This window comes from Leptodactylus fuscus, chromosome 4 (genome assembly GCF_031893055.1).
Source record: "Leptodactylus fuscus isolate aLepFus1 chromosome 4, aLepFus1.hap2, whole genome shotgun sequence".
In the NCBI taxonomy this organism is placed as follows: Eukaryota; Metazoa; Chordata; class Amphibia; order Anura; family Leptodactylidae; genus Leptodactylus; species Leptodactylus fuscus.
Window position 1 is genome coordinate 8,766,293 of NC_134268.1, and position 15,912 is coordinate 8,782,204.

The 15,912-nt window shown below is 48.7% G+C and overlaps 1 protein-coding gene across 1 annotated transcript in view; it reads right to left on the bottom strand.

Moving 5' to 3' along the window:
• The window catches only part of ADGRB1 (adhesion G protein-coupled receptor B1), a 398,297-nt gene that overhangs the window by 286,691 nt on the left and 95,694 nt on the right, over nucleotides 1-15,912 (bottom strand). Inside the window, exon 3 of the mRNA XM_075270037.1 lies at nucleotides 3,261-3,368. Within this exon, the coding sequence (XP_075126138.1) occupies nucleotides 3,261-3,368 (108 nt within the window). The remainder of the gene's footprint in view (nucleotides 1-3,260; nucleotides 3,369-15,912) is intronic.

A 15,912-nucleotide genomic window follows, 5' to 3' on the forward strand; every position in this document is an offset into this window, starting at 1 on the left:
ATGGACACTATTCTGAACATCAGCTATATGTAGATATTTGTGGCACTATATGGTGCTATTATATTCACACCTTATTACGGTATTACCATATGACACTACATTATTACCAGTGTCTGTTGCTATTCACTATGATATTATTACTGTATGGCAGTATATGACATGGGTATGGTGTGGCGCTATTATATGGAGACTATTCTGATCATTAGCTATATCTAGTTATTTTTGCACTATATGGTGCTATTATATTGACACTGGAAGGATGTCATACATTATCAGCTTGTCACTATCATATTACTGTATAGCAGTATATTACATGGATATGGTGTGGCACTATTATATGGACACTATTCTGGTCATTAGCTATATCTAGTTATTTGTGGCACTATATGGTGCTATTATATTTACACTTTACTACGTTATTACCATATGGCGCTACATTATTACCAGTGTCTGTCACTATTCACTATGATATTATTACTGTATGACAGTATATTACATGGGTAAGGTGTGGCACTATTAAATGGACACTATTCTGAACATCAGCTATATCTAGTTATTTGTGGCACTATATGGTGCTATTATATTGACACTGGAAGGATTTCCTACATTATCAGCATATCACTATCACATTACTGTATAGCAGTATATTACATGGATATGGTGTGGCACTATTATATGGACACTATTGTGCACATCAGCTATATCTCGTTATTTGTGGCACTATATGGTGTTATTATCTTTTCCCTATACGGCTCTTCTGTATTAGCAGCACGTGTCCCTACCTTCTTACCATCACACCATCACAGTGCGGTACTTTTATATCGGCACCATGCGGCACTTTCTATCACTAGTTTTACTTCATCTTACTTTGCACTTTAGATGTAGATGTCAAATGTTTCCCCCAAAACATATTAATAAAAATGTCTGGAGAATAAAGCCCCGGCAGGTCCCGATCTGGCCTCCAGTTTCCTCTGAAGTTTAATACTTTATTAGGTCGGATCTATAATAAAATAACAAAGCAATTCTCTGCTGGAGATGGAAAGCTTCCAGCCTCATCTCACAAGGACTATTTCTAGATGTCTGAATCCTGAATTATTGAGTCTGTACTGTGCCCAGCATTGAACATTATGAACGCGTTCCTTAAATAGTACAATCTGGATCCGTAACGTGGGGCTCGGCTGTTAATATTGTATGAGCGGATATTGGAGATTGGTACAAGAAGGAGAGAGAAATTAAAGGAAAGATTCCGTCAAAGATGAAGATTAGGCTTCCTTATACTGCAGGCTCAGCATCTGCTCCTTACACTTTGTGGCCCTTGAAGTCAAGGTTACAATATTACCATACAGCTTCTGTATTACATTAGAATTTCCATGATACATTGTTGCCCAAGTCAGGTGTCGACTCCTCCCCTTCTAATCTTTTGTTTCCCTACTTCAGTCATGTGATAGTCAAGATCTTGGCTTAGAATATGGCACAGTACTGGCAACTCTTTGGAGATCACCAAAATACCCAAAAATTCCAATGGCCACCTACAATATTAAGTGGAAGATTCTTTTAGAAATCAAAAGTTAGAAACTTCCAAAGATGATCAAGATTCAACTCAACCTTGACCAGGAAAAAGTCACAATACATTGACTCCACCCCCTTATATCAACAAAATAGCAAAAAGTTCCGCTGGCCTTCTATAGAAATAAGTGGAAGAACTTAGAAAAATCAAAAGTTACTTGAGATTCACCTCAACCTTGACCAAGAAACAGTGACAGTACACAGGATCGGATGATTCAGAAGATGTTAGCAATGCAGATCTTGACCATCTAGAACATAGTACTTTCTCAAGGTCCTTTTTGCAACAAGTATTGAACGCAGCGCTTGGTCCGGTCCTTACACAACTCGCCGATATTAAGGTAGAAATGTAAGCAATGGGTAACCGAGTCACCAACCTAGAAAATGCTTACACGTCAGTCAAATCATACACTGCCCGGCATAAAGACTACATAGACCGCTCTCTCACCCTCATTGAAGATCAAGAGAACCACAGTCGCCAGAACAACATTAGAATTAAGGGACTTTCGGAATCATGTTCTCCGGAAAGTTTGCCAAAAATGGCTTCTGACTTATTCACTGAATTGCTCGGACCAGATCGAGCTGCAACAATTACTATCGAACGCATCCTTCGAGCTCTGAGACCCAAACAAGGAGAGCCTCTCCGCGATGTGATCTGCGGTCTGCTTTCCTATCCAGATGCTGCAGCTATCTTCTCCACAGCTAGGAATCACCCTTCGATCACTCTTGGAGAAGAAGTAGTATCCATTTACCAGGATATTGCCCCTTCGATCTTAGCCAAGAGACGCACTCTACGCCCTCCCCTGGAACTTCCAAGATCCAAGGGTATCCAATACGCGTTCGGACTGGCAATCAATACACAGGATCGAATAATGGTGGTCAACAAGACTCCACCCCCTTATAAGTAACAACATGTCCTCTGGTGTTCTACAGAAATAAGTGGAAGATTCTTTTAAGAACTTAGACAAATCAAAAGTCACTTGAGATTCCACTAAACTGTGACCAAGAAACAGGGACAATAGACAGGACCGAAGGATGGTGGCCAACAAGGGTCTTCTCCAACAAATCTCCTTCAGCCTCACCTCCTTATATTATTTACTTTTCCTACTTGATGCTCTGCCCAAATCTAAGAAGATCCCCATTAGTTATCTTCAGTAATAGTTAGAAGATTCTATTCAGAACAAAAATCAAAATCCACTTGAGATTCCATCGACCTTGACCAAGAAACAGCGACTATACAACATATCAAAAAATGGTGGTGAGCAAAGGTCTTCTCCAACACATCTGCTATAGCCAGACTCCACATCCTTATTTTATCTCCTTTTCCTTCGGTCATGTGATAGTTAATCTCTGGTCACATTGGTCCAGTTTTAGAACATGACCCAGTACTGGCAAATCTTAGGAAATCTATGAAATAACAAACATTTCTATTGGTCTTCTACAGTATTAGGTGGAAGATTCTTTGAAGAACATAAATTAGAAAAATCAAAACCAACTTGAGATTTCAGTCAACTTTGACCAAGAAATAGTGACAATACATAATATAAAAAAAACTGTGGTCAACCAAGGTCTTCTCCAACAAGTCACCTGTAGAGATTAGTCACTTGAATCAGGTATTTAGTTGCTTCCTGACTTTTTGGCCTATACCTTGGATCCCATCATCTGACGCCCTCTGTCCTGTTCTGCTCCAGACTCACCTATTTGTGGAGCGGGATAGCCAAACTGGTACTGGTCATCTGCGTCATCCTTCTTCTTGTTGTCTATGGATCTCAGAGACTGACTCCGGGAGTCGTACCGTCCATTGGCTGAAACACAAAGACACAGTCGCTGTAAATCTCATGGTCAGTAAGTTCTATCCTAATCAGTCACTAGATACAGGCAGATACTTGGAAAATTTACTTCATTTCTGAAATTTCAGCCACCAGTAAACTTTTATCTTGCCCAGATGGGTTGTATCGCAGAACTAGAAAGAAGATTCATTTTTACAAAACGTGAATAAAACTTGTTAAAAAATCATCCACTTTGTTGTTACTAATCTGTCATAACAACAAAGATGGTGCTTGGACTTCCTGCTATGAGAGAGGCAAATAGATCTGGAGATGGACAGTCTGGATAAAAGAAAACTAAAGAAGAAAATATAAGATTTTCCTTTCAGAAATGTGGGCAACAAATCTGCAGAGTGTCCACACAGACCAAAGGGTCAAAAATAAAAATGCATGGACGAAAAATCCTCAACTCTCCAACTCTCCAACACTCCACTGATGTGCAAAGCTTTATTGGGAATCTTATTAAATGTCTTTCCCAATTATTGTTATATTTTCTTTAGTTTTCTTTTATCCAGACTGTCCATCTCCAGATCTCTTTGCCTCTCTCACAGTAGGAAATCCAAGCACCATCTTAACCATCACAAACCAAGACCTGAACCACAAGCAGCGGGGCTCTTGGAAAATACATCAGCGGGTCACTACCCTACTCCTCCATCTACAGCGGTCACTACCCTCCTCCTCTATCTACAGCGGGTCACTACCCTCCTCCTCCATCTACAGCGGGTCACTACCCTCCTCCTCCATCTACAGCGGGTCACTACCCTCCTCCTCCATCTACAGCGGGTCACCACCCTCCTCCTCCATCTACAGCGGGTCACTACCCTCCTCCTCCATCTACAGCGGGTCACTACCCTCCTCCTCCATCTACAGCGGGTCACCACCCTCCTCCTCCATCTACAGCGGGTCACTACCCTCCTCCTCCATCTACAGCGGGTCACTACCCTCCTCCTCTATCTACAGCGGGTCACTACCCTCCTCCTCCATCTACAGCGGGTCACTACCCTCCTCCTCCATCTACAGCCGGTCACTACCCTCCTCCTCTATCTACAGCGGGTCACTACCCTCCTCCATCTACAGCAGGTCACTACCCTCCTCCATCTACAGCATGTCACTACCCTCTTCCTCCATCTACAGCGGGTCACTACCCTCCTCCTCCATCTACAGCGGGTCACTACCCTCCTCCTCCATCTACAGCGGGTCACTACCCTCTTCCTCCATCTACAGCGGGTCACTACCCTCCTCCTCCATCTACAGTGGGTCACTACCCTCCTCCATCTACAGCGGGTCACTACCCTCCTCCTCCATCTACAGCGGGTCACTACCTTCCTCCTCTATCTACAGCGGGTCACTACCCTTCTCCTCCATCTACAGCAGGTCACTACCTACCTCCTCCATCTACAGCGGGTCACTACCCTCCTCCTCCATCTACAGCGGGTCACTACCCTCCTCCTCCATCTACAGCGGGTCACTACCCTCCTCCTCCATCTACAGCGGGTCACTACCCTCCTCCTCCATCTACAGCGGGTCACTACCCTCCTCCTCTATCTACAGCGGGTCACTACCCTCCTCCTCCATCTACAGCGGGTCACTACCCTCCTCCATCTACAGCGGGTCACTACCCTCCTCCTCCATCTACAGCGGGTCTCTACCCTCCTCCTCCATCTACAGCGGGTCACTACCCTCCTCCTCTATCTACAGCGGGTCACTACCCTCCTCCTCCATCTACAGCGGGTCACTACCCTCCTCCTCCATCTACAGCGGGTCACTACCCTCCTCCTCCATCTACAGCGGGTCACTACCCTCCTCCATCTACAGCGGGTCACTACCCTCCTCCTCCATCTACAGCGGGTCACTACCCTCCTCCTCTATCTACAGCGGGTCACTACCCTCCTCCTCCATCTACAGCGGGTCACTACCCTCCTCCTCCATCTACAGCGGGTCACTACCCTCCTCCTCCATCTACAGCGGGTCACTACCCTCCTCCTCCATCTACAGCGGGTCACTACCCTCCTCCTCCATCTACAGCGGGTCACTACCCTCCTCCTCCATCTACAGCGGGTCACTACCCTCCTCCTCCATCTACAGCGGGTCACTACCCTCCTCCTCCATCTACAGCGGGTCACTACCCTCTTCCTCCATCTACAGCGGGTCACTACCCTCCTCCTCCATCTACAGCGGGTCACTACCCTCCTCCTCTATCTACAGCGGGTCACTACCCTCCTCCTCCATCTACAGCGGGTCACTACCCTCCTCCTCCATCTACAGCGGGTCACTACCCTCCTCCTCCATCTACAGCGGGTCACTACCCTCCTCCATCTACAGCGGGTCACTACCCTCCTCCTCCATCTACAGCGGGTCACTACCCTCCTCCTCTATCTACAGCGGGTCACTACCCTCCTCCTCCATCTACAGCGGGTCACTACCCTCCTCCTCCATCTACAGCGGGTCACTACCCTCCTCCTCCATCTACAGCGGGTCACTACCCTCCTCCTCCATCTACAGCGGGTCACTACCCTCCTCCTCCATCTACAGCGGGTCACTACCCTCCTCCTCCATCTACAGCGGGTCACTACCCTCCTCCTCCATCTACAGCGGGTCACTACCCTCCTCCTCCATCTACAGCGGGTCACTACCCTCCTCCTCCATCTACAGCGGGTCACTACCCTCCTCCTCCATCTACAGCGGGTCACTACCCTCCTCCATCTACAGCGGGTCACTACCCTCCTCCTCTATCTACAGCGGGTCACTACCCTCCACCTCCATCTACAGCGGGTCACTACCCACCTCCTCCATCTACAGCGGGTCACTACCCTCCTCCTCCATCTACAGCGGGTCACTACCCTCCTCCTCCATATACAGCGGGTCACTACCCTCCTCCTCCATCTACAGCGGGTCACTACCCTCCTCCATCTACAGCGGGTCACTACCCTCCTCCTCCATCTACAGCGGGTCACTACCCTCCTCCTCCATCTACAGCGGGTCACTACCCTCCTCCTCCATCTACAGCGGGTCACTACCCTCCTCCTCCATCTACAGCGGGTCACTACCCTCCTCTTCCATCTACAGCGGGTCACTACCCTCCTCCTCTATCTACAGCGGGTCACTACCCTCCTCCTCCATCTACAGCGGGTCACTACCCTCCTCCTCCATCTACAGCGGGTCACTACCCTCCTCCTCCATCTACAGCGGGTCACTACCCTACTCCTCGATCTACAGCGGGTCACTACCCTACTCCTCCATCTACAGCGGGTCACTACGCTCCTCCTCCATCTACAGCGGGTCACTACCCTCCTCCTCCATCTACAGCGGGTCACTACCCTCCTCCTCCATCTACAGCGGGTCACTACCCTCCTCCTCCATCTACAGCGGGTCACTACCCTCCTCCTCCATCTACAGCGGGTCACTACCCTCCTCCTCCATCTACAGCGGGTCACTACCCTCCTCCTCCATCTACAGCGGGTCACTACCCTCCTCCTCCATCTACAGCGGGTCACTACCCTCCTCCTCCATCTACAGCGGGTCACTACCCTCCTCCTCCATCTACAGCGGGTCACTACCTACCTCGTCCATCTACAGCGGGTCACCACCCTCCTCCTCCATCTACAGCGGGTCACTACCCTCCTCCTCCATCTACAGCGGGTCACTACCCTCCTCCTCCATCTACAGCGGGTCACTACCCTCCTCCTCCATCTACAGCGGGTCACTACCCTCCTCCTCCATCTACAGCGGGTCACTACCCTCCTCCTCCATCTACAGCGGGTCACTACCCTCCTCCTCCATCTACAGCGGGTCACTACCCTACTCCTCCACCTACAGCGGGTCACTACCCTCCTCCTCCATCTACAGCGGGTCACTACCCTACTCCTCCATCTACAGCGGGTCACTACCCTCCTCCATCTACAGCGGGTCACTACCCTCCTCCTCCATCTACAGCGGGTCACTACCCTCCTCCTCCATCTACAGCGGGTCACTACCCTCCTCCTCCATCTACAGCGGGTCACTACCCTCCTCCATCTACAGCGGGTCACCACCCTCCTCCTCCATCTACAGCGGGTCACTACCCTCCTCCATCTACAGCGGGTCACTACCCTCCTCCTCCATCTACAGCGGGTCACTACCCTCCTCCTCCATCTACAGCGGGTCACTACCCTCCTCCTCCATCTACAGCGGGTCACTACCCTCCTCCTCTATCTACAGCGGGTCACTACCCTCCTCCTCCATCTACAGCGGGTCACCACCCTCCTCCTCCATCTACAGCGGGTCACTACCCTCCTCCTCTATCTACAGCGGATCACTACCCTCCTCCTCCATCTACAGCGGGTCACTACCCTCCTCCTCCATCTACAGCGGGTCACTACCCTCCTCCTCCATCTACAGCGGGTCACTACCCTCCTCCTCCATCTACAGCGGGTCACTACCCTCCTCCTCCATCTACAGCGGGTCACTACCCTCCTCCATCTACAGCGGGTCACTACCCTACTCCTCCATCTACAGCGGGTCACTACCCTCCTCCTCCATCTACAGCGGGTCACTACCCTCCTCTTCTATCTACAGCGGGTCACTACCCTCCTCCTCCATCTACAGCGGGTCACCACCCTCCTCCTCCATCTACAGCGGGTCACTACCCTCCTCCTCCATCTACAGCGGGTCACCACCCTCCTCCTCCATCTACAGCGGATCACTACCCTCCTCCTCCATCTACAGCGGGTCACTACCCTACTCCTCCATCTACAGCGGGTCACTACCCTCCTCCTCCATCTACAGCGGGTCACTACCCTCCTCTTCTATCTACAGCGGGTCACTACCCTCCTCCTCCATCTACAGCGGGTCACTACCCTCCTCCTCCATCTACAGCGGGTCACTACCCTACTCCTCCATCTACAGCGGGTCACTACCCTCCTCCTCCATCTACAGCGGGTCACTACCCTCCTCTTCTATCTACAGCGGGTCACTACCCTCCTCCTCCATCTACAGCGGGTCACTACCCTCCTCCTCCATCTACAGCGGGTCACCACCCTCCTCCTCCATCTACAGCGGGTCACTACCCTCCTCCTCCATCTACAGCGGGTCACTACCCTCCTCCTCCATCTACAGCGGATCACTACCCTCCTCCTCCATCTACAGCGGGTCACTACCCTCCTCCTCCATCTACAGCGGGTCACTACCCTCCTCCTCTATCTACAGCGGATCACTACCCTCCTCCTCCATCTACAGCGGATCACTACCCTCCTCCTCCATCTACAGCGGGTCACTACCCTCCTCCTCCATCTACAGCGGGTCACTACCCACCTCCTCCATCTACAGCGGGTCACTACCCTCCTCCTCCATCTACAGCGGGTCACTACCCTCCTCCTCCATCTACAGCGGGTCACTACCCTCTTCCTCCATCTACAGCGGGTCACTACCCTCCTCCTCCATCTACAGTGGGTCACTACCCTCCTCCATCTACAGCGGGTCACTACCCTCCTCCTCCATCTACAGCGGGTCACTACCCACCTCCTCCATCTACAGCGGGTCACTACCCTCCTCTATCTACAGCGGGTCACTACCCTCCTCCTCCATCTACAGCGGGTCACTACCCTTCTCCTCCATCTACAGCGGGTCACTACCCACCTCCTCCATCTACAGCGGGTCACTACCCTCCTCTATCTACAGCGGGTCACTACCCTCCTCCTCCATCTACAGCGGGTCACTACCCTCCTCCTCCATCTACAGCGGGTCACTACCCTCCTCCTCCATCTACAGCGGGTCACTACCCTCCTCCTCCATCTACAGCGGGTCACTACCCTCCTCCTCCATCTACAGCGGGTCACTACCCTCCTCCTCCATCTACAGCGGGTCACTACCCTCCTCCTCCATCTACAGCGGGTCACTACCCTCCTCCTCCATCTACAGCGGGTCACTACTCTCCTCCTCCATCTACAGCGGAGACACATTGAGGTGTTGCTTTGTCTTAAGCATTATGGTTTTTCCCAGTGACACAAAATCAATAAGTAAATACTGACTTCCTGATCCAGAGGCCGGCGTGCCCCGGGTGAAATCGGATGGTCTAAAGTGGCTTTATTATTGTAACATCGCAGATGCTGGAAATCAATTTGTTGTTGATGCTCTTTAAAACAAAGACTCCTCAATGCTCGGGGAAATGGTCTTTCCTCGCAGCTAAGTGAGAAGCTTTGGGATTGATTTTATCAGGGGGTGATAGTCTGCAGAATTCCTGGTAGGAGCTGGAGACAGCAATTCCCGGCTGATCTAAACCCATTACACTTCCTTTGCCACCTAAACAGGAAACAACGTCATCAGAAAAGACCGATTACCAGGCCCAGGGCTGCAAACTGTAGGTTATATAGTAATATCTGGTCCTGGGAAAGCTGAGTAGCAAGCGATTAGAGAGGAGTAGAATAGCAAATCTCCTGTTACCGATCCTGGAATCACATTCTGAGCCTGGCCTGGACTTATGTGGGATCAGACATGTCACATGAACCTCATCGTATCCTATAAGGACCCCCTGGACCCGGGAAGGCTTCAGATCTTGTGGATTTGGACTTTCTGGCATTTAATAATCTGGTACATAATATGAGAATACTGACACTATATGTGGAGACGAGATCAGCGATGGCTCAATGGCTGGAAACAGAAGGTTGTTTCAACAGGAGATGCTCAGGGCAGCAGTTACCAGTGGGCTACCACAGGGGCTACTACTGAACAGTGGGGGCAGTATTGTAGGAAACAGTTACTAGTGGACAGTATTGTAGGAGTGCAATAGTACTGTAGGACCACACTGGGTAGTATTGTAGGAGTCGGTCACTAGGTGGGTACTACAGGGGGCAGTATAGTCAGCTAGCACAGGGGGCAGCACTATATCAGTCAGTTACTAGTGGGGTATCACAGGGGGCAGTACTATATCAGTCAGTTACTAGTGGGGTACCACAGGGGGCAGTACTATATCAGTCAGTTACTAGTGGGGTACCACAGGGGGCAGTGCTATATCAGTCAGTTACTAGTGGGGTACCACAGGGGGCAGTACTATATCAGTCAGTTACTAGTGGGGTACCACAGGGAGCAGCACTATATCAGTCAGTTACTAGTGGGGTACTACAGGGGGCAGTACTATATCAGTCAGTTACTAGTGGGGTACCACAGGAGGCAGTACTATAGCAGTCAGTTACTAGTGGGGTATCACAGGGGGCAGTACTATATCAGTCAGTTACTAGTGGGGTAACACAGGGGGCAGTACTATATCAGTCAGTTACTAGTGGGGTAACACAGGGGGCAGTACTATATCAGTCATTTACTAGTGGGGTACCACAGGGGCAGTGCTATATCAGTCAGTTACTAGTGGGGTACCACAGGGGGCAGTACTATATCAGTTACATGTGGGGTACCACAGGAGGCAGTACTATATCAGTCAGTTACTAGTGGGGTACCACAGGGGGCAGTACTATATCAGTCATTTACTAGTGGGGTACCACAGGGGGCAGTGCTATATCAGTTACTAGTGGGGTACCACAGGGAGCAGTACTATATCAGTCAGTTACTAGTGGGGTACCACAGGGGGCAGTACTATATCAGTCAGTTACTAGTGGGGTACCACAGGGGGCAGTACTATATCAGTCATTTACTAGTGGGGTATCACAGGGGGCAGTGCTATATCAGTTACTAGTGGGGTACCACAGGGGGCAGTACTATATCAGTCAGTTACTAGTGGGGTACCACAGGGGGCAGTACTATATCAGTCATTTACTAGTGGGGTACCACAGGAGGCAGTGCTATATCAGTCAGTTACTAGTGGGGTACCACAGGGGGCAGTTGTATATCAGTCGTTTACTAGTGGGGTACCACAGGGGGCAGTGCTATATCAGTCATTTACTAGTGGGGTACCCCAGGGGGCAGTGCTATATCAGTCAGTTACTAGTGGGGTACCACAGGGGGCAGTGCTATATCAATCAGTTACTAGTGGGGTTCCACAGGGGGCAGTGCTATATCAGTCAGAACTATCTGCAGTGTGATGGGAAAACAGGAAAAGACGGGAACATGAATTACCCCCCCCCCCCCAAATCCAAAGCCAGCACTATCATATAGTAACATAGCTGATGAGTTCTCGCCTCTTGACAATTCCTTTTTGTCACCTAATCATTGGGTTTCCCATTAGAAGGGCCCCCTGTAAGTGTCTAATTTCCCTGCAGCACCACCACAGGCCAAAGTATTACAGACTTCCTATTGAAATCAATGTGCAGGCAGTGTACGGCTTGTAAAAGTCAGATCCTTCAGAAGGAGAGAGGTTGGCTCTAGGAGCAATGCCTACAATGTATAAAAGCTGAATCCCTCCATGGCTGCTGTAACACCTTCTGCACTTGGTGAGAAAACTAATCCAGTTCAGGAAGATGAGAAAGAGTGAAACGAGAATTTAACAAGTGGGTTTCTCAGTGGTGGAGCTCGGGCTCCCCTCCATCTCACAGCTACACCCTCCACCTTCTATTGATGTTCCCAGCGCTGCAGAGCAGAGGTAACGCCTCGACTGGGCTCCCTCCTGGAGAGATTCTCCTCTTCTTCATGGGCTCTGACTATAGAACAGTGAGTGGAAAACCACTCTATTCTTACTTAATGCCGTACAGTAGACGGTGCATGCTCACCGCGTCAATATCTAATAGAGAGAAGGCTGCGCTCTGATAATTGCTAATGAGAACATGAGAATTAGTGGTCTGGAGAGCTGCAGATTCTGCTCAGATTGGAAATGTCTGCAAACAGTACAGTAGAATGGATTTACCTTCCGACATCACATGATAATAATACCGTGGTAATATGAAGTTCTATTTATACACAGTATGCAGTAAGCTCCTGAGCTCCCCCTAGTGGTGGCTGAAAACTGAATGTGAATCATAAATTACTGTACCCTGAGTGTTACCCCTGGAATCCCTGGAAGAAATGCTGGTGGGTACCCTGACAATCTTCTCAAAGTAATATTAGCATAAAGAAGTATCAATGGGAACTTCTTACAGAAACCACCTGAGAAATACAAGGAATTATTTTGTATGACACTTTTTCCAATTCAGATGCCAGGATCCCTCAAATAATATAATGTGTCTGTTTCGTCTGGTTTATGTAGAAGCTTTGGTCATGTATACGCCGATTTTGTGTTAAGATAATTTCTACCATCCTACCATTGTGCTGCTGCAGAGCCTGTGTAACTCCTTCTTCTGGATGGTTAACCTGCTGCTTCTGAGATAGACTGGAAAGCAAACTGTCCCTGGTACTTTGCTGGATGTCTCAGTTTCCTCTCCTTTCTCTATAAAGAAAGCCTCTGGACTACACAGGGATTCTGTTCTACTGTATTTTTTTACGCCAGTTGTCAGTTGTCAGGATCCACCCTCAGAATAATATATTGTATCTGTATGTATCTGGTTGATGTAAATGATTTGGACATCTGTACACTGACTTTGTGTTGTTAATTCAGTTCCTAAATACAAAATAAAGCAACTTTCAGTCTTCATTACAACCCCCCCCCCCACACACACACACACACTTTGCTGCTGCAGAGAGTGTGTAACTCCTTCTTCTAGAGCAGTGATGACAAACCTTTTAGAGACCGAGTGCCCAAACTGCAACCCAAAACCCACTAATTTATCACAAAGTGGCAACACGGCAATTTAACCTTAATAATGTGCGGATCCACAATTGCAGACAAGTACGGACCTGCAAAATATGGTCATACGAATGGGACTTTATAGAGCTTTCTGCTCTACTGTGACTCCCACAAAGTCCAATCTGCTCCACAGTGACCCCCACAGAGTACAATCTGATCTACAGTGAACCCCACACAGTATAATCTGCTCCACAGTGACCCCCACAGAGTACAATCTGCTCTACAGTGAACCCCACACAGTATAATCTGCTGCACAGTGGTCCCCACACAGTACAATCTGCTGCACAGTGACCCCCACACAGTACAATCTGCTCCACAGTGACCCCCACACAGTATAATCTGCTCCACAGTGACCCCCACACAGTATAATCTGCTGCACAGTGCTTCCCACACAGTACAATCTGCTGCACAATGGTTCCCACACAGTACAATCTGCTGCACAATGGTTCCCACACAGTACAATCTGCTCCACAGTTAAACTCACACGGTATAATCTGCTCCACAGTGGTCCCCACACAGTACAATTTTCTCCACAGTGGGCCCCACACAATGCAATTTGCTCCACAGTGGCCCCCACACAGTATAATCTACTGCACAGTGGTCCCCACACAGTACAATTTGCTCCACCGTGACCCCCACACAGTATAATCTGTTCCATGGATGGGTGCCCACAGAGCAATTGGACAGAAATCTGTTCCTGGAACTTTGTCTCTGCTTTAGTCTCCCTTCTCTCAATGTCAGCAGATCGAGGAGGATATTATACATAGCAGAGTGGAGAGGAAGGAAAGCATCCATGTTATCAGGGAGGGCAGATCACACAGACTGTACAAGAAAGAGCAAGGAAAGTGAATAACACAGACTGTGTAGTTGTGTAAAGGAGAAGTAGATCATCCATCACCGACTCTTCAGGGGTAGGAAAGTGGATTCACAGACTGCTAATCCGGTCATAGTGCCTGTACTATGACTAAGTACTCTGTTACATGACAGATGGAACCCTGAGACCTGTTCATTTTACAGGTTTCATTTTCATAGGTTTTTAATGGATGTAAATGAATATGGATGCAGTTAGTTGTCGTTCCAGTTCTGGCCACCACTTCATTTCCCACTCCAGACATATAGCAGCGTGTTAGCACCTTCCATATTAAGTGTCCTGCTTATCTAAGATTACATAGAGCAGATTTGTCTTATTTTCTTTAGATGAATTCATACAATTCCTGAATATTTACCTTCAGGTCTGTCCCAGTTTATCTGTTTTTTTGCTCAGAGTCTTTAGCTGTGCAGTGAGATAGAGTTTTGTCAGCCTTATCAATAACCATCCCGGCTGCTCCCCTTCCCCCGCTACGGTATTTACATAAAGTGGTTTCCAACCGGTCTAATAATTCATAATATCTTTATTGAGGCGATGTGTCTGCTATCGCCAACACAGTCCAACAGATGGTAGAATTCTCCTGGACTCTGTCGTAAGGAAGATCTCATTTGGTTTGAAGCCTGGAGCAAGAAGAGAATAAAATTACAGTTAACGCTGAACGTTCCTTCTCGAGAAAGCGCCGAGCCAAGGCTGCAAAAAAGCGAGCCGTGGTTATTATGGAAGTCTCCTGAAGAGTCCTGGGAGCCGTTCCCCAAAGTCATCATTTTGTCTGTAAAGGACAAGATGATGTTTTATTTCATTGACTTCCAGCCTGAGCTCCTTCTTATCATTACATGGTTAAAGAGAACATCTTCTGCCGAGGCGTCTTCTTCTTTTTTTTTTTCCAGGGAGCTGCGAGTCCCATCTGAGGCTTGAGAAGTGAAGTTGCCAATATCCACTACAGTGCAAAATGTTATTTTCGCCTCTGTAGCATAACTTCACATATAAGTTTGCATTGAAGTGGATACCGGCAGACTCTCCTCGTCTTTGATCTATTGATGTCTGGGGAGAATCTGGACCATTTGACAGCTGCAGCTCGGATTCGCCTCTTCCCGTTTCAGCTGATCACATTGTTTTTCATCTTTCACTATCGGAGACAGCTCCAGACCGAGAAGTTATAGGGCTACAAATTACTGACTCTTCTCATGAACTGCCCATCCATCATGGACCATTGTCATTGGCCAAAACTGGCTCCCTGAGACATTCCCTGATGGCAAACTGAGTGGTTACGGTGTTCCCATGGCTCTCCACCACTAAACCAAGACGAGTAATAGGGATGTGCTTGGAGGAATTGGTTTCTGAAGACAAAGACACCAAAGATGCTTATGTCAACACTTGGCGTTGCTGTAGCATTCCCAACTAGGGTTGAGCGATAGGGATCGGAAAAGATCGGATTTCACAAAATTTCACAATCGTGATTGGAATTCCGATCCCGATCTTTTCTGGAGGTCAGAGGTTATCTCGAGATCGGCTCAACCCTATCCATGTATATATCATTAGTAGGATTGAGCGTTTGGGATCGGGAAAGATCGGATCCCGATTGGTGATTGTCACGGAGCAAAGGTATACGTCTTCCTCCGGATGGTCTTTCGAATCAACACGGACGCAAGAGGTCGGGAGACAACAGCAATTTATTGTAATCCACAAAGTTAGTAGCTGGCGGCGGTCACATCAACCGTAATAACAATAAGTCCACAGAAGTCACAATCCAATGATAGCTTTGGTTCCTTGGTCCTGTAACTAAATCCTCGCTCTCTGCAGAGCTGTGCACAGGCCGGCTAACACATACTAACTGCTAGCTACAACTATATACTAAGACTGTTACACCTATATCTGTGGGTGGGAAGGGCTGAGTCACAGATCCTTCCCCCCTCACCTATACCAAGGAGAGCAGACTCCCTGTCTACTATGGACAATGCACCATCCAACATCTTCTTGGAGACACTGATCAGATTATCTCCACCCATTGTCCTCAC